This window comes from Copadichromis virginalis, linkage group LG11 (assembly GCF_057382275.1).
Source record: "Copadichromis virginalis isolate Kocher_CV1m ecotype Utaka linkage group LG11, C_Virginalis_male_GT1.1, whole genome shotgun sequence".
Lineage (NCBI taxonomy): Eukaryota > Metazoa > Chordata > Actinopteri > Cichliformes > Cichlidae > Copadichromis > Copadichromis virginalis.
Genome location: NC_140628.1, coordinates 7,885,522 through 7,900,257, shown reverse-complemented (window position 1 = coordinate 7,900,257; position 14,736 = coordinate 7,885,522). Strand labels below are relative to the sequence as shown.

Sequence of the window (14,736 nt, the reverse complement as noted above, 5' to 3'; positions counted from 1 at the left end):
AAGGCAGTTAGCATTAGGTTTATCAGAGCTTTATGAAGTGAAAGGTGAAAAAAAAACCCCGATATCTTTCCTCTCAGGCTGAATGACCCTGCTGGGCCTTTGAATCTCCGTGTCACCTCTCAACCTTACTGTTCCAGCCCATCAACAGCTGCTCCGCACTTGGAAAAACCATGCCATTCACAGCTGTTGTTGGGAGGGCAAAAAAACGAGGCTTATGATGTTCTTGCGCACATGCCAGAGAAAATATGGTGAACACAGTAACCAGTGTGAATGAGATGAGTGCAGTAACATAGAAACAACATAGAAATGGTTGTCACTCAGCCAGCAGCAATAACAGCTCGAAAACTGGCCCATCTCTTAGTCACCTGCTCCTAGCAACCAGTAGCAACCAACGGATCAGATTTATCACAGAGCAAATACAGCCCCTGCTATGGCATATTTTAATGAGGCATGAATAAAATGGACTTCAGTCAGATCATGAGGCTAGGTCAGTGCTGTGCTGGCTGTTAATTAGTAATCTGGGCGGCAGTACCTCACGTCCTTTGGTTCACTGTTAATCTAAGAATAGTGATTAATGCAGCTTTAAATAAAAGACATGAGTTGTGCTTCAAAGCCTCACACTCTAATTATTCCCTGTATGAGTGATAAGACTATGGCAAGGCTGAAGAAGTATTCAGGCATACCCAGAGGTAGTAGGTGAACTGCAGGGCGAAGATGGCGATCCCTTCATTGTCAAAGGATCCAGCCACGGAGCGGGAGATGTAGCCAGGAACGATGGCAATGAAGCAGGCTGCCAGCAGTCCTGCCCCCTGGTTCCACAGCTCCCTCGTGAGCAGAAAGGTGGAGATGGAGGTCAGGCCGCTGAACACCGGGGCCAGGAACACGCAGACGTCCCGTATGTGGACAGTGATGTGCAGCAGGTTGAGCACATAATGGATCAGGCCTGCTGTGACCATTAGGCCTGGGTACACCTAGAAGGAAGAGGGTTGAAATTTATTCAGAATATCATAAATCTTTATTTCCATTTCACTCAATGTGTTAAAGCCTTATCTAAAAAAACAGCAATATTTATTAAATAATTCATTCAAGCAATGTGGGTGTGCACATAACTCCTCCTGGGACATACAGTGTATAGATTTCATTAATTAATGGGTGCACTGGAACCCTCCGCCTCCCCCTCTCGCCCAGCTGTGATTGTATCGCCTTCTAAAGATCTCACAAGGAAACGACTGCCCAGCCCTAACGCATTGTTTCTACAGACTGCGCACGGACACACACACACACACACACACACACACACACACACACACACACACAACTATAATTGTATAGCTTCAGTAGAACATTTTCTCTTCCCAGTGTCACATTATGCAAAAACACATTCAAGCTGTTGTTTTCTCTGATAATGTGAACGCACTGAAGTGCACTCTGGGGAACAGATTAGTCCATAACCCATACAGAGAGATCACACGTAAGTTATAAATATAGAGAAGAGGAGGAGTCAGGCGCTCAGAGATGAGCTGTAATGTAATGACGAGTTAAAAGTGACTCGAGCCAGTCTGTCCTTTAGCGGTTATGAAGACAGATCCACTCTGTGTCGTACAAGCTCTTACCTCCCCGCTTCCCCTCGGAGCCGTTTAGCCATCCAGCAACGCTTTAGTTTGTGTGTGTGTGTGTGTGTGTGTGTGTGTGTGTGTGTGTGTGTGTGTTGTTTAAAGTGAGCCGATGATGGAAGATTCATCATGATAAGGTGACTCTTGAGAAATAAGGACAAAGAAAGAGGTGCAGTACAGGCAGAAAGTGCACACAGTGCCTCATAACCTTGAGTCAGGCATCTCTGACTCGCACCACGCACACAAACACACACATGCACAGAAGACACAAAATACTTACCGTGCCCCCAACTATCCTACCCAGAGGATACCAGGCTCTTTCATCAAACCAGTTGAGAAACTCATAGAAGCCATTTGTGGTGAGGTGGTGAGTCGACCTGTAGTTGAACCTGAAACAATCAACCAGAGACAAGATAGTTAGACACAGTCCAGGACCTACGAGAGACAGCAACCGAACAGCTGCTTCTTATAAAAAGCTTTTCTACTCTGCTCAAGTACTTAAAGCTCTTTATACAACATGCGGCATTCACACAAGCACTTTTTTGGACATTTAAGTGCCTTTAACGTTCACACTCTGATGAACGAATTGGAGAGCAAGTTGGATTTCATCATTTCGCCCAAAAGTATTTGACTGGAACAACCAGGGTTTAAACCACCAACCTTATAAATATAACATTTATTTATTGTAAATGCAATTTTAAAAAAACGTAATGAATTGATTTAGAGTTGAACTACCAAGTCCAAGTGGGGAGTAAACAAATCAACCTACTGACCATCAGCTAGCAAGAATAAGAATGAATACAGACAAAACTACAATTATTGATTCTGCTTATATGTCTAAGGGGGTGAAAGTTTTATGAACTTTAAATATGAATACTGTGTAAAAATAGAAATGCTGCCAACATGACTTTAATGACATTGTTTTACAGGGAAACTGCTGAGCTTGGAAGAATGATTTTGATAACCTGGATGCCTCTCAGTTTCTATCCCTTGCATTTTAACATAACTACCTCCCACTCACTCTCCATGTCATTTTACAATACAAAGCACCTCTTTATCTTTGCCAATTTCTAAACATTTCTCATTATTCCTGACATGAGGTTCAGTTCCAGTCACGACTAGCAGATCACATAATCATCATTACCTTTGGAGCTCTTTGCAACGACTGACAAGATAAACAAGCACAGCACGGCTTCCCGTTAGTCTCCTAAATATATAAACCCTCCCCTGCAGGTCCACGTAGCACTCACTGTGGATGACACTCGCCAGGGGTTCAGTTCAGTCACCTCTGGTTTCATATGACTCCCAATCTGCGTTGATTGGTTTATTTGTAATGATGTAAACAAGTAATTGACCACAGCCAAGAGACACCAGTCTAGACATGTATTCAGTACACACGTGTGGACACGTCCAACCCCTGTGACATGTTTTTTTTTTTTTTTCTGGGGTATCTAAAAAGAAATATAGCAATCTATAAATGGGACCTGTGTTTCTGTTTCATCAGGGAGTTAAATGTTTTATGAGCCACTGGCTTAAAGTATTTACACTGTGCATGTCCTCACTGCGTCTCTGAAAATATCTTCCATGTTTTTGTAACGCAAATGGAGACCACAACTTTAACCTGAACATGTTTCCAAACCTTATGCAAGTGATTTAAAAACATCATTCGCCACAAGGCAGGTGAAGGCTTAAGGTAAGTAGAGGCTTGGAGAGTGGGCGATATTTAATGCAGAGTGGATTATTTTTTTTAAATCTACTAAAGAAAAACCTACATTGTTCCTTAGAGGGCACAACTTAGATGTAGGGTTCAGTCTTTTCCTACCATTTCTCAGCATTTCAGGTCTGAGAACGTCCCGACTTGCTCCTACTGCCCAAAACTTTGCAGTATGCTATAACAGACGTCTATGTGTAGGAAAAACTGGCCTTTATTTCAGCATTTAAACAGAGCCAGAACTCAAGAAGTGAGGTCAACAGCTTATTCAGTAATTTTAGCAAAAGTATGGTTGTGTGGCAAAATGCAATGGTCTTTTTCTTCGCCTTTGTGCCATCTCTTCATCAACTTTCTTGATATTCAGCTAGGCAGCTTTTGCGCAGTCTTGCTAACAGGCAGATGCTTTTTTCATTTCCACAAGCAACAGTAGCTGTAGTTCTGTATTCGACCTATTAACAGTGTGTTGCTGAGAAACCATCGGCACAGGACATCATTACACTGCATTTTTATCAAAGTCAGGTCAGATCCGTGCCTAGTTTTCCTGCAAACTGCCGGGTGTGACCGTATTTGTATCGGTCCCCAATGGTTTGGCTGCACCGTTAACACTCGTATGAAAAACCAATTACTGCTAATTGAAAGGGTTGTTGGGTAAACTGGCAGAAACTTGCCTCATCCACACCTTCACATACTACTGTGATCTCAGCTGACACCCGTACCAGATGCACAGCTTCATTGCAGTTTTTTCCCTCTCCACTCATGCTCATTTGCTAACATTTTCACTTTTACCTTCTTTTTCTTCCCCAGCCTTCTGCCTGCCTGTTGTTTACAGACAGTGAGACTTTAGAGCAATTCAACTACAGCCCGGTCTATAATTAGATGGTTCAGGTAGACAGAGTGCTGCTATTGTACAAATCCTGCACGCAGCTCTTAGTTTCCAAGCTGAGACTACTCAGCAGTTAGTCTGCTTGTCCCCTGAGCCTCTCCAAAGTATTAGAGTGCTCAATACAAACTGTCCCTCCACGAAAAACAGAACTTGATGGCGGGATTGCAGCATATGGCTTGCTCAGCCCCCTTAGGAATGAGTTCTAGATTGAGGGTACGTGCGCAGGTTTTTATGCTCACTCTTGCAGGCTGATTGGAGAGAAGAAAAAAGCAATGAGAGAAAAGGAGCCTGTACATACAACAGAAGTCATCCATCGTGTGTCTGCTGCCCTGGTTCCTCCCTGGTCTGAGAAAATTCCTCTAACTTTCCTCTTACCATTACAGTCTGGGAAAGCCAGCAGTATCCTAAAGCTTTTCAGACAGCCAGTGGATGGGCTAAACACTCACCTCCCACACTCAACACTCTGGATGATGGGCTCTCAAAACCATTTCCAGCCAGGATGTCAGATGAAGCAGAATTCTGTCTCACCCGTGGGATATGGGCTCATTAAAACACAGAAAAACTTTTTTTTTTACTCCCCAGAAAAGGCACACTAGCCTTTCTAAATTCAGTCAAGGACATGAAACTAACTCCAGCTACTGTACCAAACAAAAGCTGGTGAATGAGTACCTTCTTTATTTTTGAAATCTTTCTATGCTAAAACTCCAGCTTGGTCCCATCCTATTCCAAATAATAACACCAACTAAAACTGGTATCAGAGACTTAAGAGCTCAACACAGATAAGAAAATCTGATCCCAGCCACACAGCACTACAGGCAGTGTGGGCTCTTGAACCCCAGAAGTTCACACTAAATGAGTCAACGGGGACTTTTAAAGTTCTACGGGGAAATGTGTTTTTACACAATTGGGTTTTTTTCCTTGTATATCAAGGTTTTACATATTCAGAGTGTCATTCAGTAAATTATAGAGTGAGTTGTTGGGACTTCAATTTCTTGCTCCATGGCACTGATCAAGGTTTGCACCTTCAAAACTTAAACACTTCAGGGCTCTAAATTAAAGCAAGCAACCACACCGCAGTCTTAAAGGTCAGCCAAGCTGTTTGCATTTATGGGAACTAGACAACATTCTCAATTTTGAACAGGAGTGTAAAAGTAAAGGGGCGATAGGATGATCGAGTGAGCAGCATAAACCCAGCAGTAATTGATTGAGTTTTCTCATTTCCACATATTTCTTCTGTTTTCTTTTATCACCTGAGGTTTTGGGATGTCTGAACAGGCTGATCCTTGCTTAAAACATGCCTCCGTAAAATCTGTACTTCACAAAGTGAACCACAATACTGCAGATAAAGTCCTACTTATGTCAGGCCCTTCCCCATGCCTGGAAGATAAAGTAAAAAAGCAAATCTAAGATATATGACAGCACTATTGGCTGACCAAACTCTGCACATTATTCACTCTTTGCTAATAGCTTTGGGGTGGGGTATACAGAGAATATATTCAGATGCCCATTTGTTCAAATCCACTGACAAAAACCAATGAGCTGTTTACTTCGCTGTTTTTCCACTTAAAGATATTACTCAAGTGGTATATGTATGAGAGATCCAGTACAACATCGAGCCTCAAATCCAGCACTACGCTTCCATTAGCAGCAGCCTTCTGGGTTAAATACGAACATCTCTTTTCCAGAGTAGAACAAACACTAATCACTCTCAGCCATTCATCATCAGATAATTAAGAGTTGGCTAGAAAAATTATAGTCTGGAAATAATTCAGAGCCAGCAGAAAGCTTTACTGCACTGAGATAAATCTACTTTACCACAGACAACATGTGGTCTCGCTCGGCCCCCGGGGAGCAAAAACTCAAGCAATGAATGAAAAACTATCGTTGGGACAGATTACCATGACAACACCTTCTGCAGGTCGTCTGGAAATTGCAGCAAAACGCTGTCTGCTTGTAATTTCACAGGAGTACCAAATGCATGGTCTGTACATGTATCCATTTATTAGTACAGTGTCTTAGAGTCTCCATTTGGACATTTTCTTGTCTTTTATAGGGATCCACTGATTGTGAGAGACCTGCCACTCAGTGCTCTGAAACAGTATCGTGGTGGTAGAAGTAAAACTTCCAGGAAGAAATGCCTTTTAAATCCTGCGAAGGGCACTCAGGTCTGATCTGAGAGATGGCTAATAGCTTGTGTTGTAGGCCGCCACCACCTGCTCAACGATCACCTCTGTTCATGTTCACAGTGGACACAAATGGCGTCTAACTGAACATGCACTTCTTGGGAAATTCACCCCCCGTCACTCTCTCAGGACCAACTCCAAGCTGAAAACTCCACGAGGGGTTCAATACCCGTTTTGAGAACTTAAGCAGCCTCTTAGATGAGAGGTGAGATGTAATCAGAAACAAAATAAGTAAGTCCAGCTCTCTTCATCTGAAGCACATGAGACTGACATGACAGATCATCTCCGGTGTGCTCATTGGCGAATGACTTCTGTTTGACAAGCTATTCAAAACAGGCCTTCATAAACCAGTGAGTGATGCCACAGCAGCTACTTCCAAGAGTGGATGCTGATCATTTTTAGCTTCCTTTTCTTTTTGTTCTTGTTTATTGCTCCTTCTGTCGCAGGGAAACGAAGCTCTTCAAGCCTACATTTTTCAGAATATAGGCAGCACAAATGTGATGTGACAATAGATAAATATTGGCACCGACATCAGTAAATGTCATTTCACTGTCAATATAACAGTATCGGTCAGAGCTGATTTCTGCAGCTGAATCAGAGCCATCATTTTAGGGCAGAGTGAAGTCAAATATAGAACTCTGCTTTATTATCTCAAAGAACAAGGCCTTTCTCCTCGTTGTGTGCGCTGAAAATTGGCCTGCTGCATCTTTAAACGCGGCAGGCAGCCAAAGTGCAGCCAAAGCGAGGGCAGCGTCCCCTTCTAATGACCCACGCCGCGAGGTTTTCCAAGGACAGGCGGCGCAGCGGCAGCCTCCACAGGCTGATCCTGCTTCCCGCTGCTTTCAGATGGTGTGTGGGGGAGCTCGACACAGGAGGACTGAAAAACACACAGCTCTGAGGAGATGACAGGAAGTGACATCAAAGAGATGAATGCGCAGCTGTACACTTCAATCTCACACACACACACACACACACAGCAGATGATATACACACATAATAAAAAAAGGCATGCATGCAAAAATATTTACACAAAAAGGTCCCAGAAGGAATAGTGTTGTGGTGTTGACATGCCAAGTTAAGAGTGAAGGATCTGTACAAGGTGCATGAAGGAAACAAAGGCACCAATGTGTGTGTCCTCCATAAAAACATACAATAAACACTCCAAATACTGCATGCTGCCTTGTGTTGCTCTGAACTTGTTATAGTTCAGTTAAACCTTGTTTTGTTTTAACCAACAGCAAAGCAGCACTTAAAAGAGCAGCCTTGTTGTCATGTAAGCCAGCCTGAGTCTAGTTTTCCCGTTGTTTCACTGCTTCTGAATCAACTCGTTTTCAGCAGATGTGACCTGAGTATGTGTTTAAAATTAAGGTTCTGGTGGGACACTCAGCGAATGACACTTTCCAAACCATCTCTGGTTTCTCCAACCTGCACACTTCAGTCCCAGAAAAATGTTCAAATCGGCCAAACTAAAGCAAATCCATTTGAGAGCGACAGCAGTACACCCCAAAATCTTATATGTATTCCCAAACCCTCGAGATTTAAATTGACAACAGAAATGAAATGGCTTCTGAAGTGCTGTCATGCATAAAATGCTCGCGGTACAGAGAGGCAGGCAGAGAGGTTTCTCCAGAAGTAACACAGCAGTTTCTACTGGGACTCTCTAATCCTTCACTTTGACTCTGCTTTAATCCAAATAAAGACACCATGCTTTCCTCTTTCCACCAAGTCTTAAAAATCAGCTTACTACACAGAGCAGGAAGTGACTGGTCTAGTTAGAGACGGGGAAATTTACTGAAAAACAACTTCTAAAGTTCAAAACACAGGAAATGAGTATTCATGTCTGTAACTGCGATCGTTCAAATGATTCCATATTACAGTGACTGATGTTATTACAGTGTTACGGCTCCAAGACCATCATGTGTGCGTTGCAGGAGTTGTTTGGCTGCACACTCAAGAGATGACCGGAGATTCAGAACACCTGGCGAGTGTTCTGCCAGGTTATTTAAGACCCCGTCTCTTTAAGCCTTCACAGTGACGGTGTTTGTGCCATGCCAGCATCACTATTTGGGTAGTCTTAGTTTGATTCATTTTGCACCCAGATCATGTCTTGTACGGCTGCCAGCAGATCCACACAGCACGTTACTGATGTAACGGGTTGGAATTTTCTCCATGACCCAGGTCAGATTGACTCCTTTTTGTTTTCAAATATTTATCTATTGCTATTACACGCTGGGGTGTCTTACAGCATGACTATTATGTCATTTCTTCCTCGTCTTCTTCTCTTTTACTGGCAGTTGGCAACCCATTTAATTGTAGCAGGTAGTTGTACTGCCCTCTAGTATAGGAGAATGTAATTGTTCTGCCCGTTATTCACACCAGTCGCTTAGAGTACTAGTCAGGTGGCACCAGATAATCTTCCACGGCACACCTGAGTGGTTGGGGAACACTGAGCTATGCCAACTTTTGTGTACAGCCTGTATGAAACACTTGACCTACACTAGTCTGCTAATGTTACTCTAACTGCTGGTAGAGTCGACTCATGCTGCAAAGTAAAGGGCGATTTCATTTTCCACTTTTTCCCAAAAACATATTTTAAAAGATTCGAGATATTTTTCCTTGAAAACTTGTTAATAATAAATCCACCCTCAAAACTCTTTAGACTAACAGGGAGACAGTGAAGTGTCACAGTAAATGCACTGGATTTGACATAAAAAGCTTTAAAGCCCACAACAGCAGGTGATTTGCTAAACTAACAATGACTAAGTTAACAGACTGTTGCAGTCACTGCTCACACAACACGTGCAGGAATGCAAAAGAACCACCAATAGCAGCTTCAGCAGTCAATGAAAACTGAGTAATACCCATCACCAGGTTATCTGCACAGAGCTTCATATCAACCCAAAATATTGACACTTTTCCAAGAGCAAGTCTGGACTCCTGCAAGTTAACTACCAGAACGTGGACACAGGTTGTGAGAATGATCCCTGAAAGGGAGAGGCAGCCACAGTTTCAAAAAAGCTGAAGTGGAGGCTCAGGTCAGAAGGGCAGCGGGAGAAACCATATCAAGCTCCGTACCGTGCTGATGGGTACTCGGCACATGCACTGACATGAGTGGGCAGAGGGTCAGAGGCCCCTGCAGTAAAAAGTATAAGAGCGCATTCTCTCCACCTATCAAGCCCGTGCTTGTGTTTGTGTATGAGGTCAGACTTCTGTGAATGCTTGATGAGATGGGCGCAGCCAACATGAAAGAAATGGAGCTCTGTTCCCTTGCCTCTCCTTATGTTCATAAACTGCAAACAATCCTTTAAATCACTCATCCTCACCAAACTCCACTGGCCCCATTTTAAGTAAAACCTAATTTCACAGTCCATGAAGACAAGACAGAGGAGTGTGTGTGTGTGTGTGTGTGTGTGTGTGTGTGTGTGTGTGTGTGTTGGGGGTTTCTTATTCTCTTTTTAAACTGTTGCATTGTTCTGAGTCTTGGCTGAGAAGTGGTCTACCAGGGGAGAGGGAGAGGAGGAGAAGATGAGCAGAAACAGGAAACAGGAGGATGGGACATTAGTTCAAATGAATGTAGAGAGGAGCAGGAGGAGTGCGGAGGAAAGATCAGAGCCAGGCAAGAGGGGACGACGAGGATAGAGGGTAGGAGTATGAACAGGCTAACTTTTTTTTTTTCCCATCAAATTTTAAATATGCTCCAAATGAACAATTGATAATTCATTCATTACTGATTAATGTGGCAATTATTTTTTCATTTATTTTTGTGAGGAAAATAACAAAAAGAGGCCATCAAGATTACCCACAGCTCAGCATTATAATGAATGTAAATTAATGACCAAAAATGCTGGTAATTAGTTTTCTATTAGCCAAGTCATTCATCAGCACGTTTAAGCCTTAAGAGAGTTTGCATCGTGCAACAGTATTCCAGCCCCTGGAAAAACAGACTTTGAGGCGTTACACTGGCAGGGAGGGATTTATGGTCCCACATGTGCCTGTCCACATACACGATTCCAGTCAGAAGTGAGAGAGGGGTTTTCACCCACCCCAGATGCACTCCAGTGGAGTCCTTCATGATCCTGAATGATGCATGAAAAGCACAGACAGAGGTGGACACTTCACTTCAGCTCTTTGCATGTTAGAACTTCACTCTCTTCTGCGGCTGGCTAACAGACCAAAAACGGCACAAGCAAGGAATGGCCCACACACCAGTTGTAGTACATACTTTGTACACTGCCTCCATCTGACAACAGATCTCACTGCAGGCAGACGGGCAGTTCCTGGAGTGGACAGCGAACGCCACTTCTGCTCAGAATAAACCCCATATTACAGAGGCTTCCACTTTAAGTGGCCTGTGTGTGTGAGTGAAAGCGAAAGAGACATAGGTCCCCTGTTAAAGTTAGCAATCACTGTGTGAGAGGGTGTGTGTGTAGTGTGTGCATATATGCATGTTTGTCAGAGAGAGAAAAAGAGTGTCTGCAGCTGGTTCTCTCTCTCTTATACACAGTGTAAGCGCGTACCAACATCAGTGATCAGTAAAGGTTAGCCAGACTAAAAAAACAAAAAACAAAAAAAAACAAAAAAAAACAGCATTTTTGAACTTCTTAGGATCTGTTAAACCTCTGCAAAAAACTCTTTAGGCACAACAAAGCATACCAAACTAACTGAAATAAGCAGGTTGAGAGAGACTTCACCTTTTTGTTTATAAAGACAAAAAACAAAAACCATCATTTAAAGTAAAGTTTAAGTTAAGCTAATAAAGGTGGACTTGAGCAGAAACGCATATGGTGCTTGACTCTTTATTTCAACGGTTGTACATGGGAGGAACTAATTTTATACCATCACTGTAGTGAACCACTGGATATCCATGTTGCACAGGAAGAACAGCCGCCATCCTGATAAAACTGATAATTGTCCTTTATTGTCTCCTTTAATGTGTTTTGTGATGCCTGGCAGCAGCGCACTCTGATTGGGTGTTTGGTCCAAAACAATGTTCAGGTGGGTGGTTACACCCTCAGAGTTTCTGAGTACTGGAAGAAAATCAGTGCTACCAGCTTCACCCATCACCAGTTTCAATAAACCAGTGTGTGCTGAAAGAAACACTGGAAAGCTGAAAACACATAGAGCTCTACCAGTCTGTGTGGATAGTACAGTATGGACTTTTGATTTTCACCTTTTCTTCTGAATCCACCTGTAATGTGGACTACAATAACTAAAAGCCCCTCCAAAAAAAAAAAAAAAAACCCACTAGCAAGTAAGAAAACTGGGAAACTGAAGAAGAAGAAAAAAGGATCATTGATCTCTTAATGTTTGGTTGGTTGAGCAGGCATGGAGTGTGGAAGTCAGAGGCTAAGAGGAAAAACAAATATGGTGGTTTGAACGCCAAGAGAGGAGAGGGACCTTGCACAAAAGCATAATCAGATAATAATAATAAATTTTATTTATGAGCGCCTTTCAAGTCACCCAAGGACACTTTACAATAGGATAAAACACTTAGTAAAACAATGGCAGAATAAGAACAATAAAACAAAAGCACAAGATAAAATTAACAAACAGTGGATTCACAGTGAATATGCAGATTTGAACAGATGAGTTTTGAGTTGCGATTTAAACTGTGGGAGAGAACCAGTGTTTCTTATTTCTGGGAGCAGAGCAGCTGAAAGCTCTGCTTCCCATGGTGGTGAGGCGGAAGGAAGCAAGCTGGATAGAAGAAGAAGATCGAAGTGAACGGGCAGAACAAGTGGTGGTTAACAGGTCAGAAAGGTAAGGAGGAGCGAGGTTATGAATGGCCTTGAAGGTGAGCAGAAGAAGTTTGAATATTATCGGGAATTTCACAGGGAGCCAGTGAAGTTCCTGAAGAACAGGGGTGATGTGCTGGTAGGAGGGGGTTCTGGTGATAATGCAAGCAGCAGAGTTCTGAACCAGTTGAAGCTTATGGAGGGATATTTGGGGGAGACCATGCAGAAGAGAATTGCAGTAGTCAATACGGGAGGTAACAAGACTATGTACAAGAATGGACGTAGACTGGGTGGAAAGAGAAGGAAGCAATCTGTTAATGTTACGTAGATGGAAGTAGGCAGAACGGGTGAGATTACTGATGTGAGATTTATAGGAAAGTGAACTGTCTAGGACGACACCAAGGCTCTTAACCCGAGGAGAAGGGAAAACTGTGGAGTTATCGATGGTGAGTGAGAAATGGTTTGCCTTCAAAAGGTTGGATTTGGTGCCAATAAGGAGGATCTCGGTTTTATCCTCATTGAGATCACATCTCATCAGGTTCCTGAAAATCCTATATTATGGTAAGCAGTGGACAAGCAAGAAGACACAATGAGGATATGAGAATAACTCCACCTGAGCATTATTGGCCAATTAAAAAAAACAAAAACCACCACAAAAGGTCAGCACAGGTACGAATCAGAGATTACCAAAATCACCCACAACTTTTCCCTTAATTTAAATAAATCAAGTAAATGAAATGAAACAAATTCCAAACTAAAGCAACCAGTGACCCGATGCTGAGCATGCAGCGAGGATGCTGCAGACAAGATAAGAAATCATCAGAGTGCAAATTACCGTAGGAAATGGTGACCCTCATTCATTGTCTAAATCACCTTCAACAGGCGTGGGGAGGCGGCAGCTGGGGCCGGAGATGGCTCTTTATCATATGGCCAGAAACAGAAGCAAATTCGATGCATGATATTTTACCCCCGGGCCAGCTCTAATAAAAACTTGCTTTAGTAATCAGCCAGGAAAGTACGATCATCGGTTATCTGATAGCTCGAGCCAAATACTACAGCTTCAAGCTGAGGAGGTGCTTTAGGGCTACAGCCACACTAATGAGTTTTCATAATAATAACAATAATAATAGCTTATTTTCAAGGCTAACAGCAGAAATCAAGAGCCCATAGCTCACCAAATTTTTCCACCACTGGAAGCACATTAGCTTGTGGCCACCTGAGGCTGGGTTTATGAATCCTCCTGGTGTCAAAACAATGATCTTTCACATGTAAGGCAAATACATTGACCCCTAAACCAGAGAGACATTGTGTATGCTGATGCAACTGTATTTATTTCAAAACTGCATATAACATGAGAATTGGCACCGTTACTGAGGCCTTCAAACAGACTCGAGCCAATCGCGTGAGACGAGACGTTGTGCTTTTTGTTTTATTGTGAATCCCACACCATGGCCTCTTATTCTATTATGCTGCTTTTTTCTCCTCCTTTCTTCTTTTTGTTTGTGATGTTTATTTACTTATTTGTAAAAATAAATAAATAAATAAAATAAAATTACATGTACGATGTCATAAATTTAATATAAATATCTGGGGGTATCCGGGAATACACAGCAAACAAATGTGTTAGGGCTACAAGCTGTGCTAAGGATGGAGGATGTTGCCAGCACTAATTATGAAGCAGTGACGGAAGAAATCACCGACTCCACAGCAGAGATGGGCAGTAACGCGTTACTTGTAACAAGTAACGCGTTACAAGTAATGCGTTACTTGTAACGCGTTACTGTAATCTGATTACTTTTTTCAAGTAACGAGTAAAGTAAGGGATTACTATTGCAAAATCGGTAATTAGATTACCGTTACTTTCCCGTAGGAACGCTGCGTTACTGCGTTACTAAAACCGTGATTTATTTTGCGAGAATGTCTCATGACAGTGACGTAAGCAAGTGCGACGTTGGTGACAGCAGCTGTGTGCAGATCAACAATGGATAATATATCGAGTGCGGGAGAGAGTATGAGCGTGCAGCGTTTAAAGTGTGGAAGTACTGACCTTACTTTGAGTTTGATTCCATAAAAAGTGACAAAAACATTAGCGTCCATCGTGCGTGGGAAGAAAACTTCTTTTTACAGCGAAAAAAACCCCTAAACTTCCGAGCAAGCACCGAGTAGCTACGACGTGATGGGAAACTCACAGAGACACTCGCGCGGATTCTTCAACTGACCGCAGCACACCTGCACCAGGGTAACCCTCCGCCTACCCTGCTCCTGCTTTACAGGTGAAAATAGAGCAAAAGGACCGCTGAGTCTTTGACTTTATTTATTTTCTGCTGTGTTTTACTTGCATCTATTTGAAAGACTGAGTGTAAACACAAAAAATATTTTATTTTATGTGCTGGAATGTTCAGAAAATAGGTTTAAATGTTAAACTAATTTCTTCCAGTCAGTGAATGTTGCATATAATTAAAATTTTGCTTGATGCATAAAGTTAAAAGATTAAAACTGATAAAACAAGTTTTAAAAAGAGACTTTTCCATTTGATTACATTTTGTATGATGGATTATGTAGAAAAAGTAGAATTGGGCTGAAAGATCTATCACTTTATCACCTCTTCAGG

General features: G+C 42.4%; 1 protein-coding gene across 1 annotated transcript in view; it reads right to left on the bottom strand.

Moving 5' to 3' along the window:
• The window catches only part of LOC146698005 (dolichyl-diphosphooligosaccharide--protein glycosyltransferase subunit STT3B-like), a 75,103-nt gene that overhangs the window by 31,561 nt on the left and 28,806 nt on the right, over positions 1-14,736 (bottom strand). Inside the window, exons 2-3 of the mRNA XM_085472931.1 lie at positions 1,894-2,002; positions 684-971 (exon numbers count right to left, since the gene is read on the bottom strand). Coding sequence (XP_085329057.1) covers positions 684-971; positions 1,894-2,002 — 397 coding nt within the window. The remainder of the gene's footprint in view (positions 1-683; positions 972-1,893; positions 2,003-14,736) is intronic.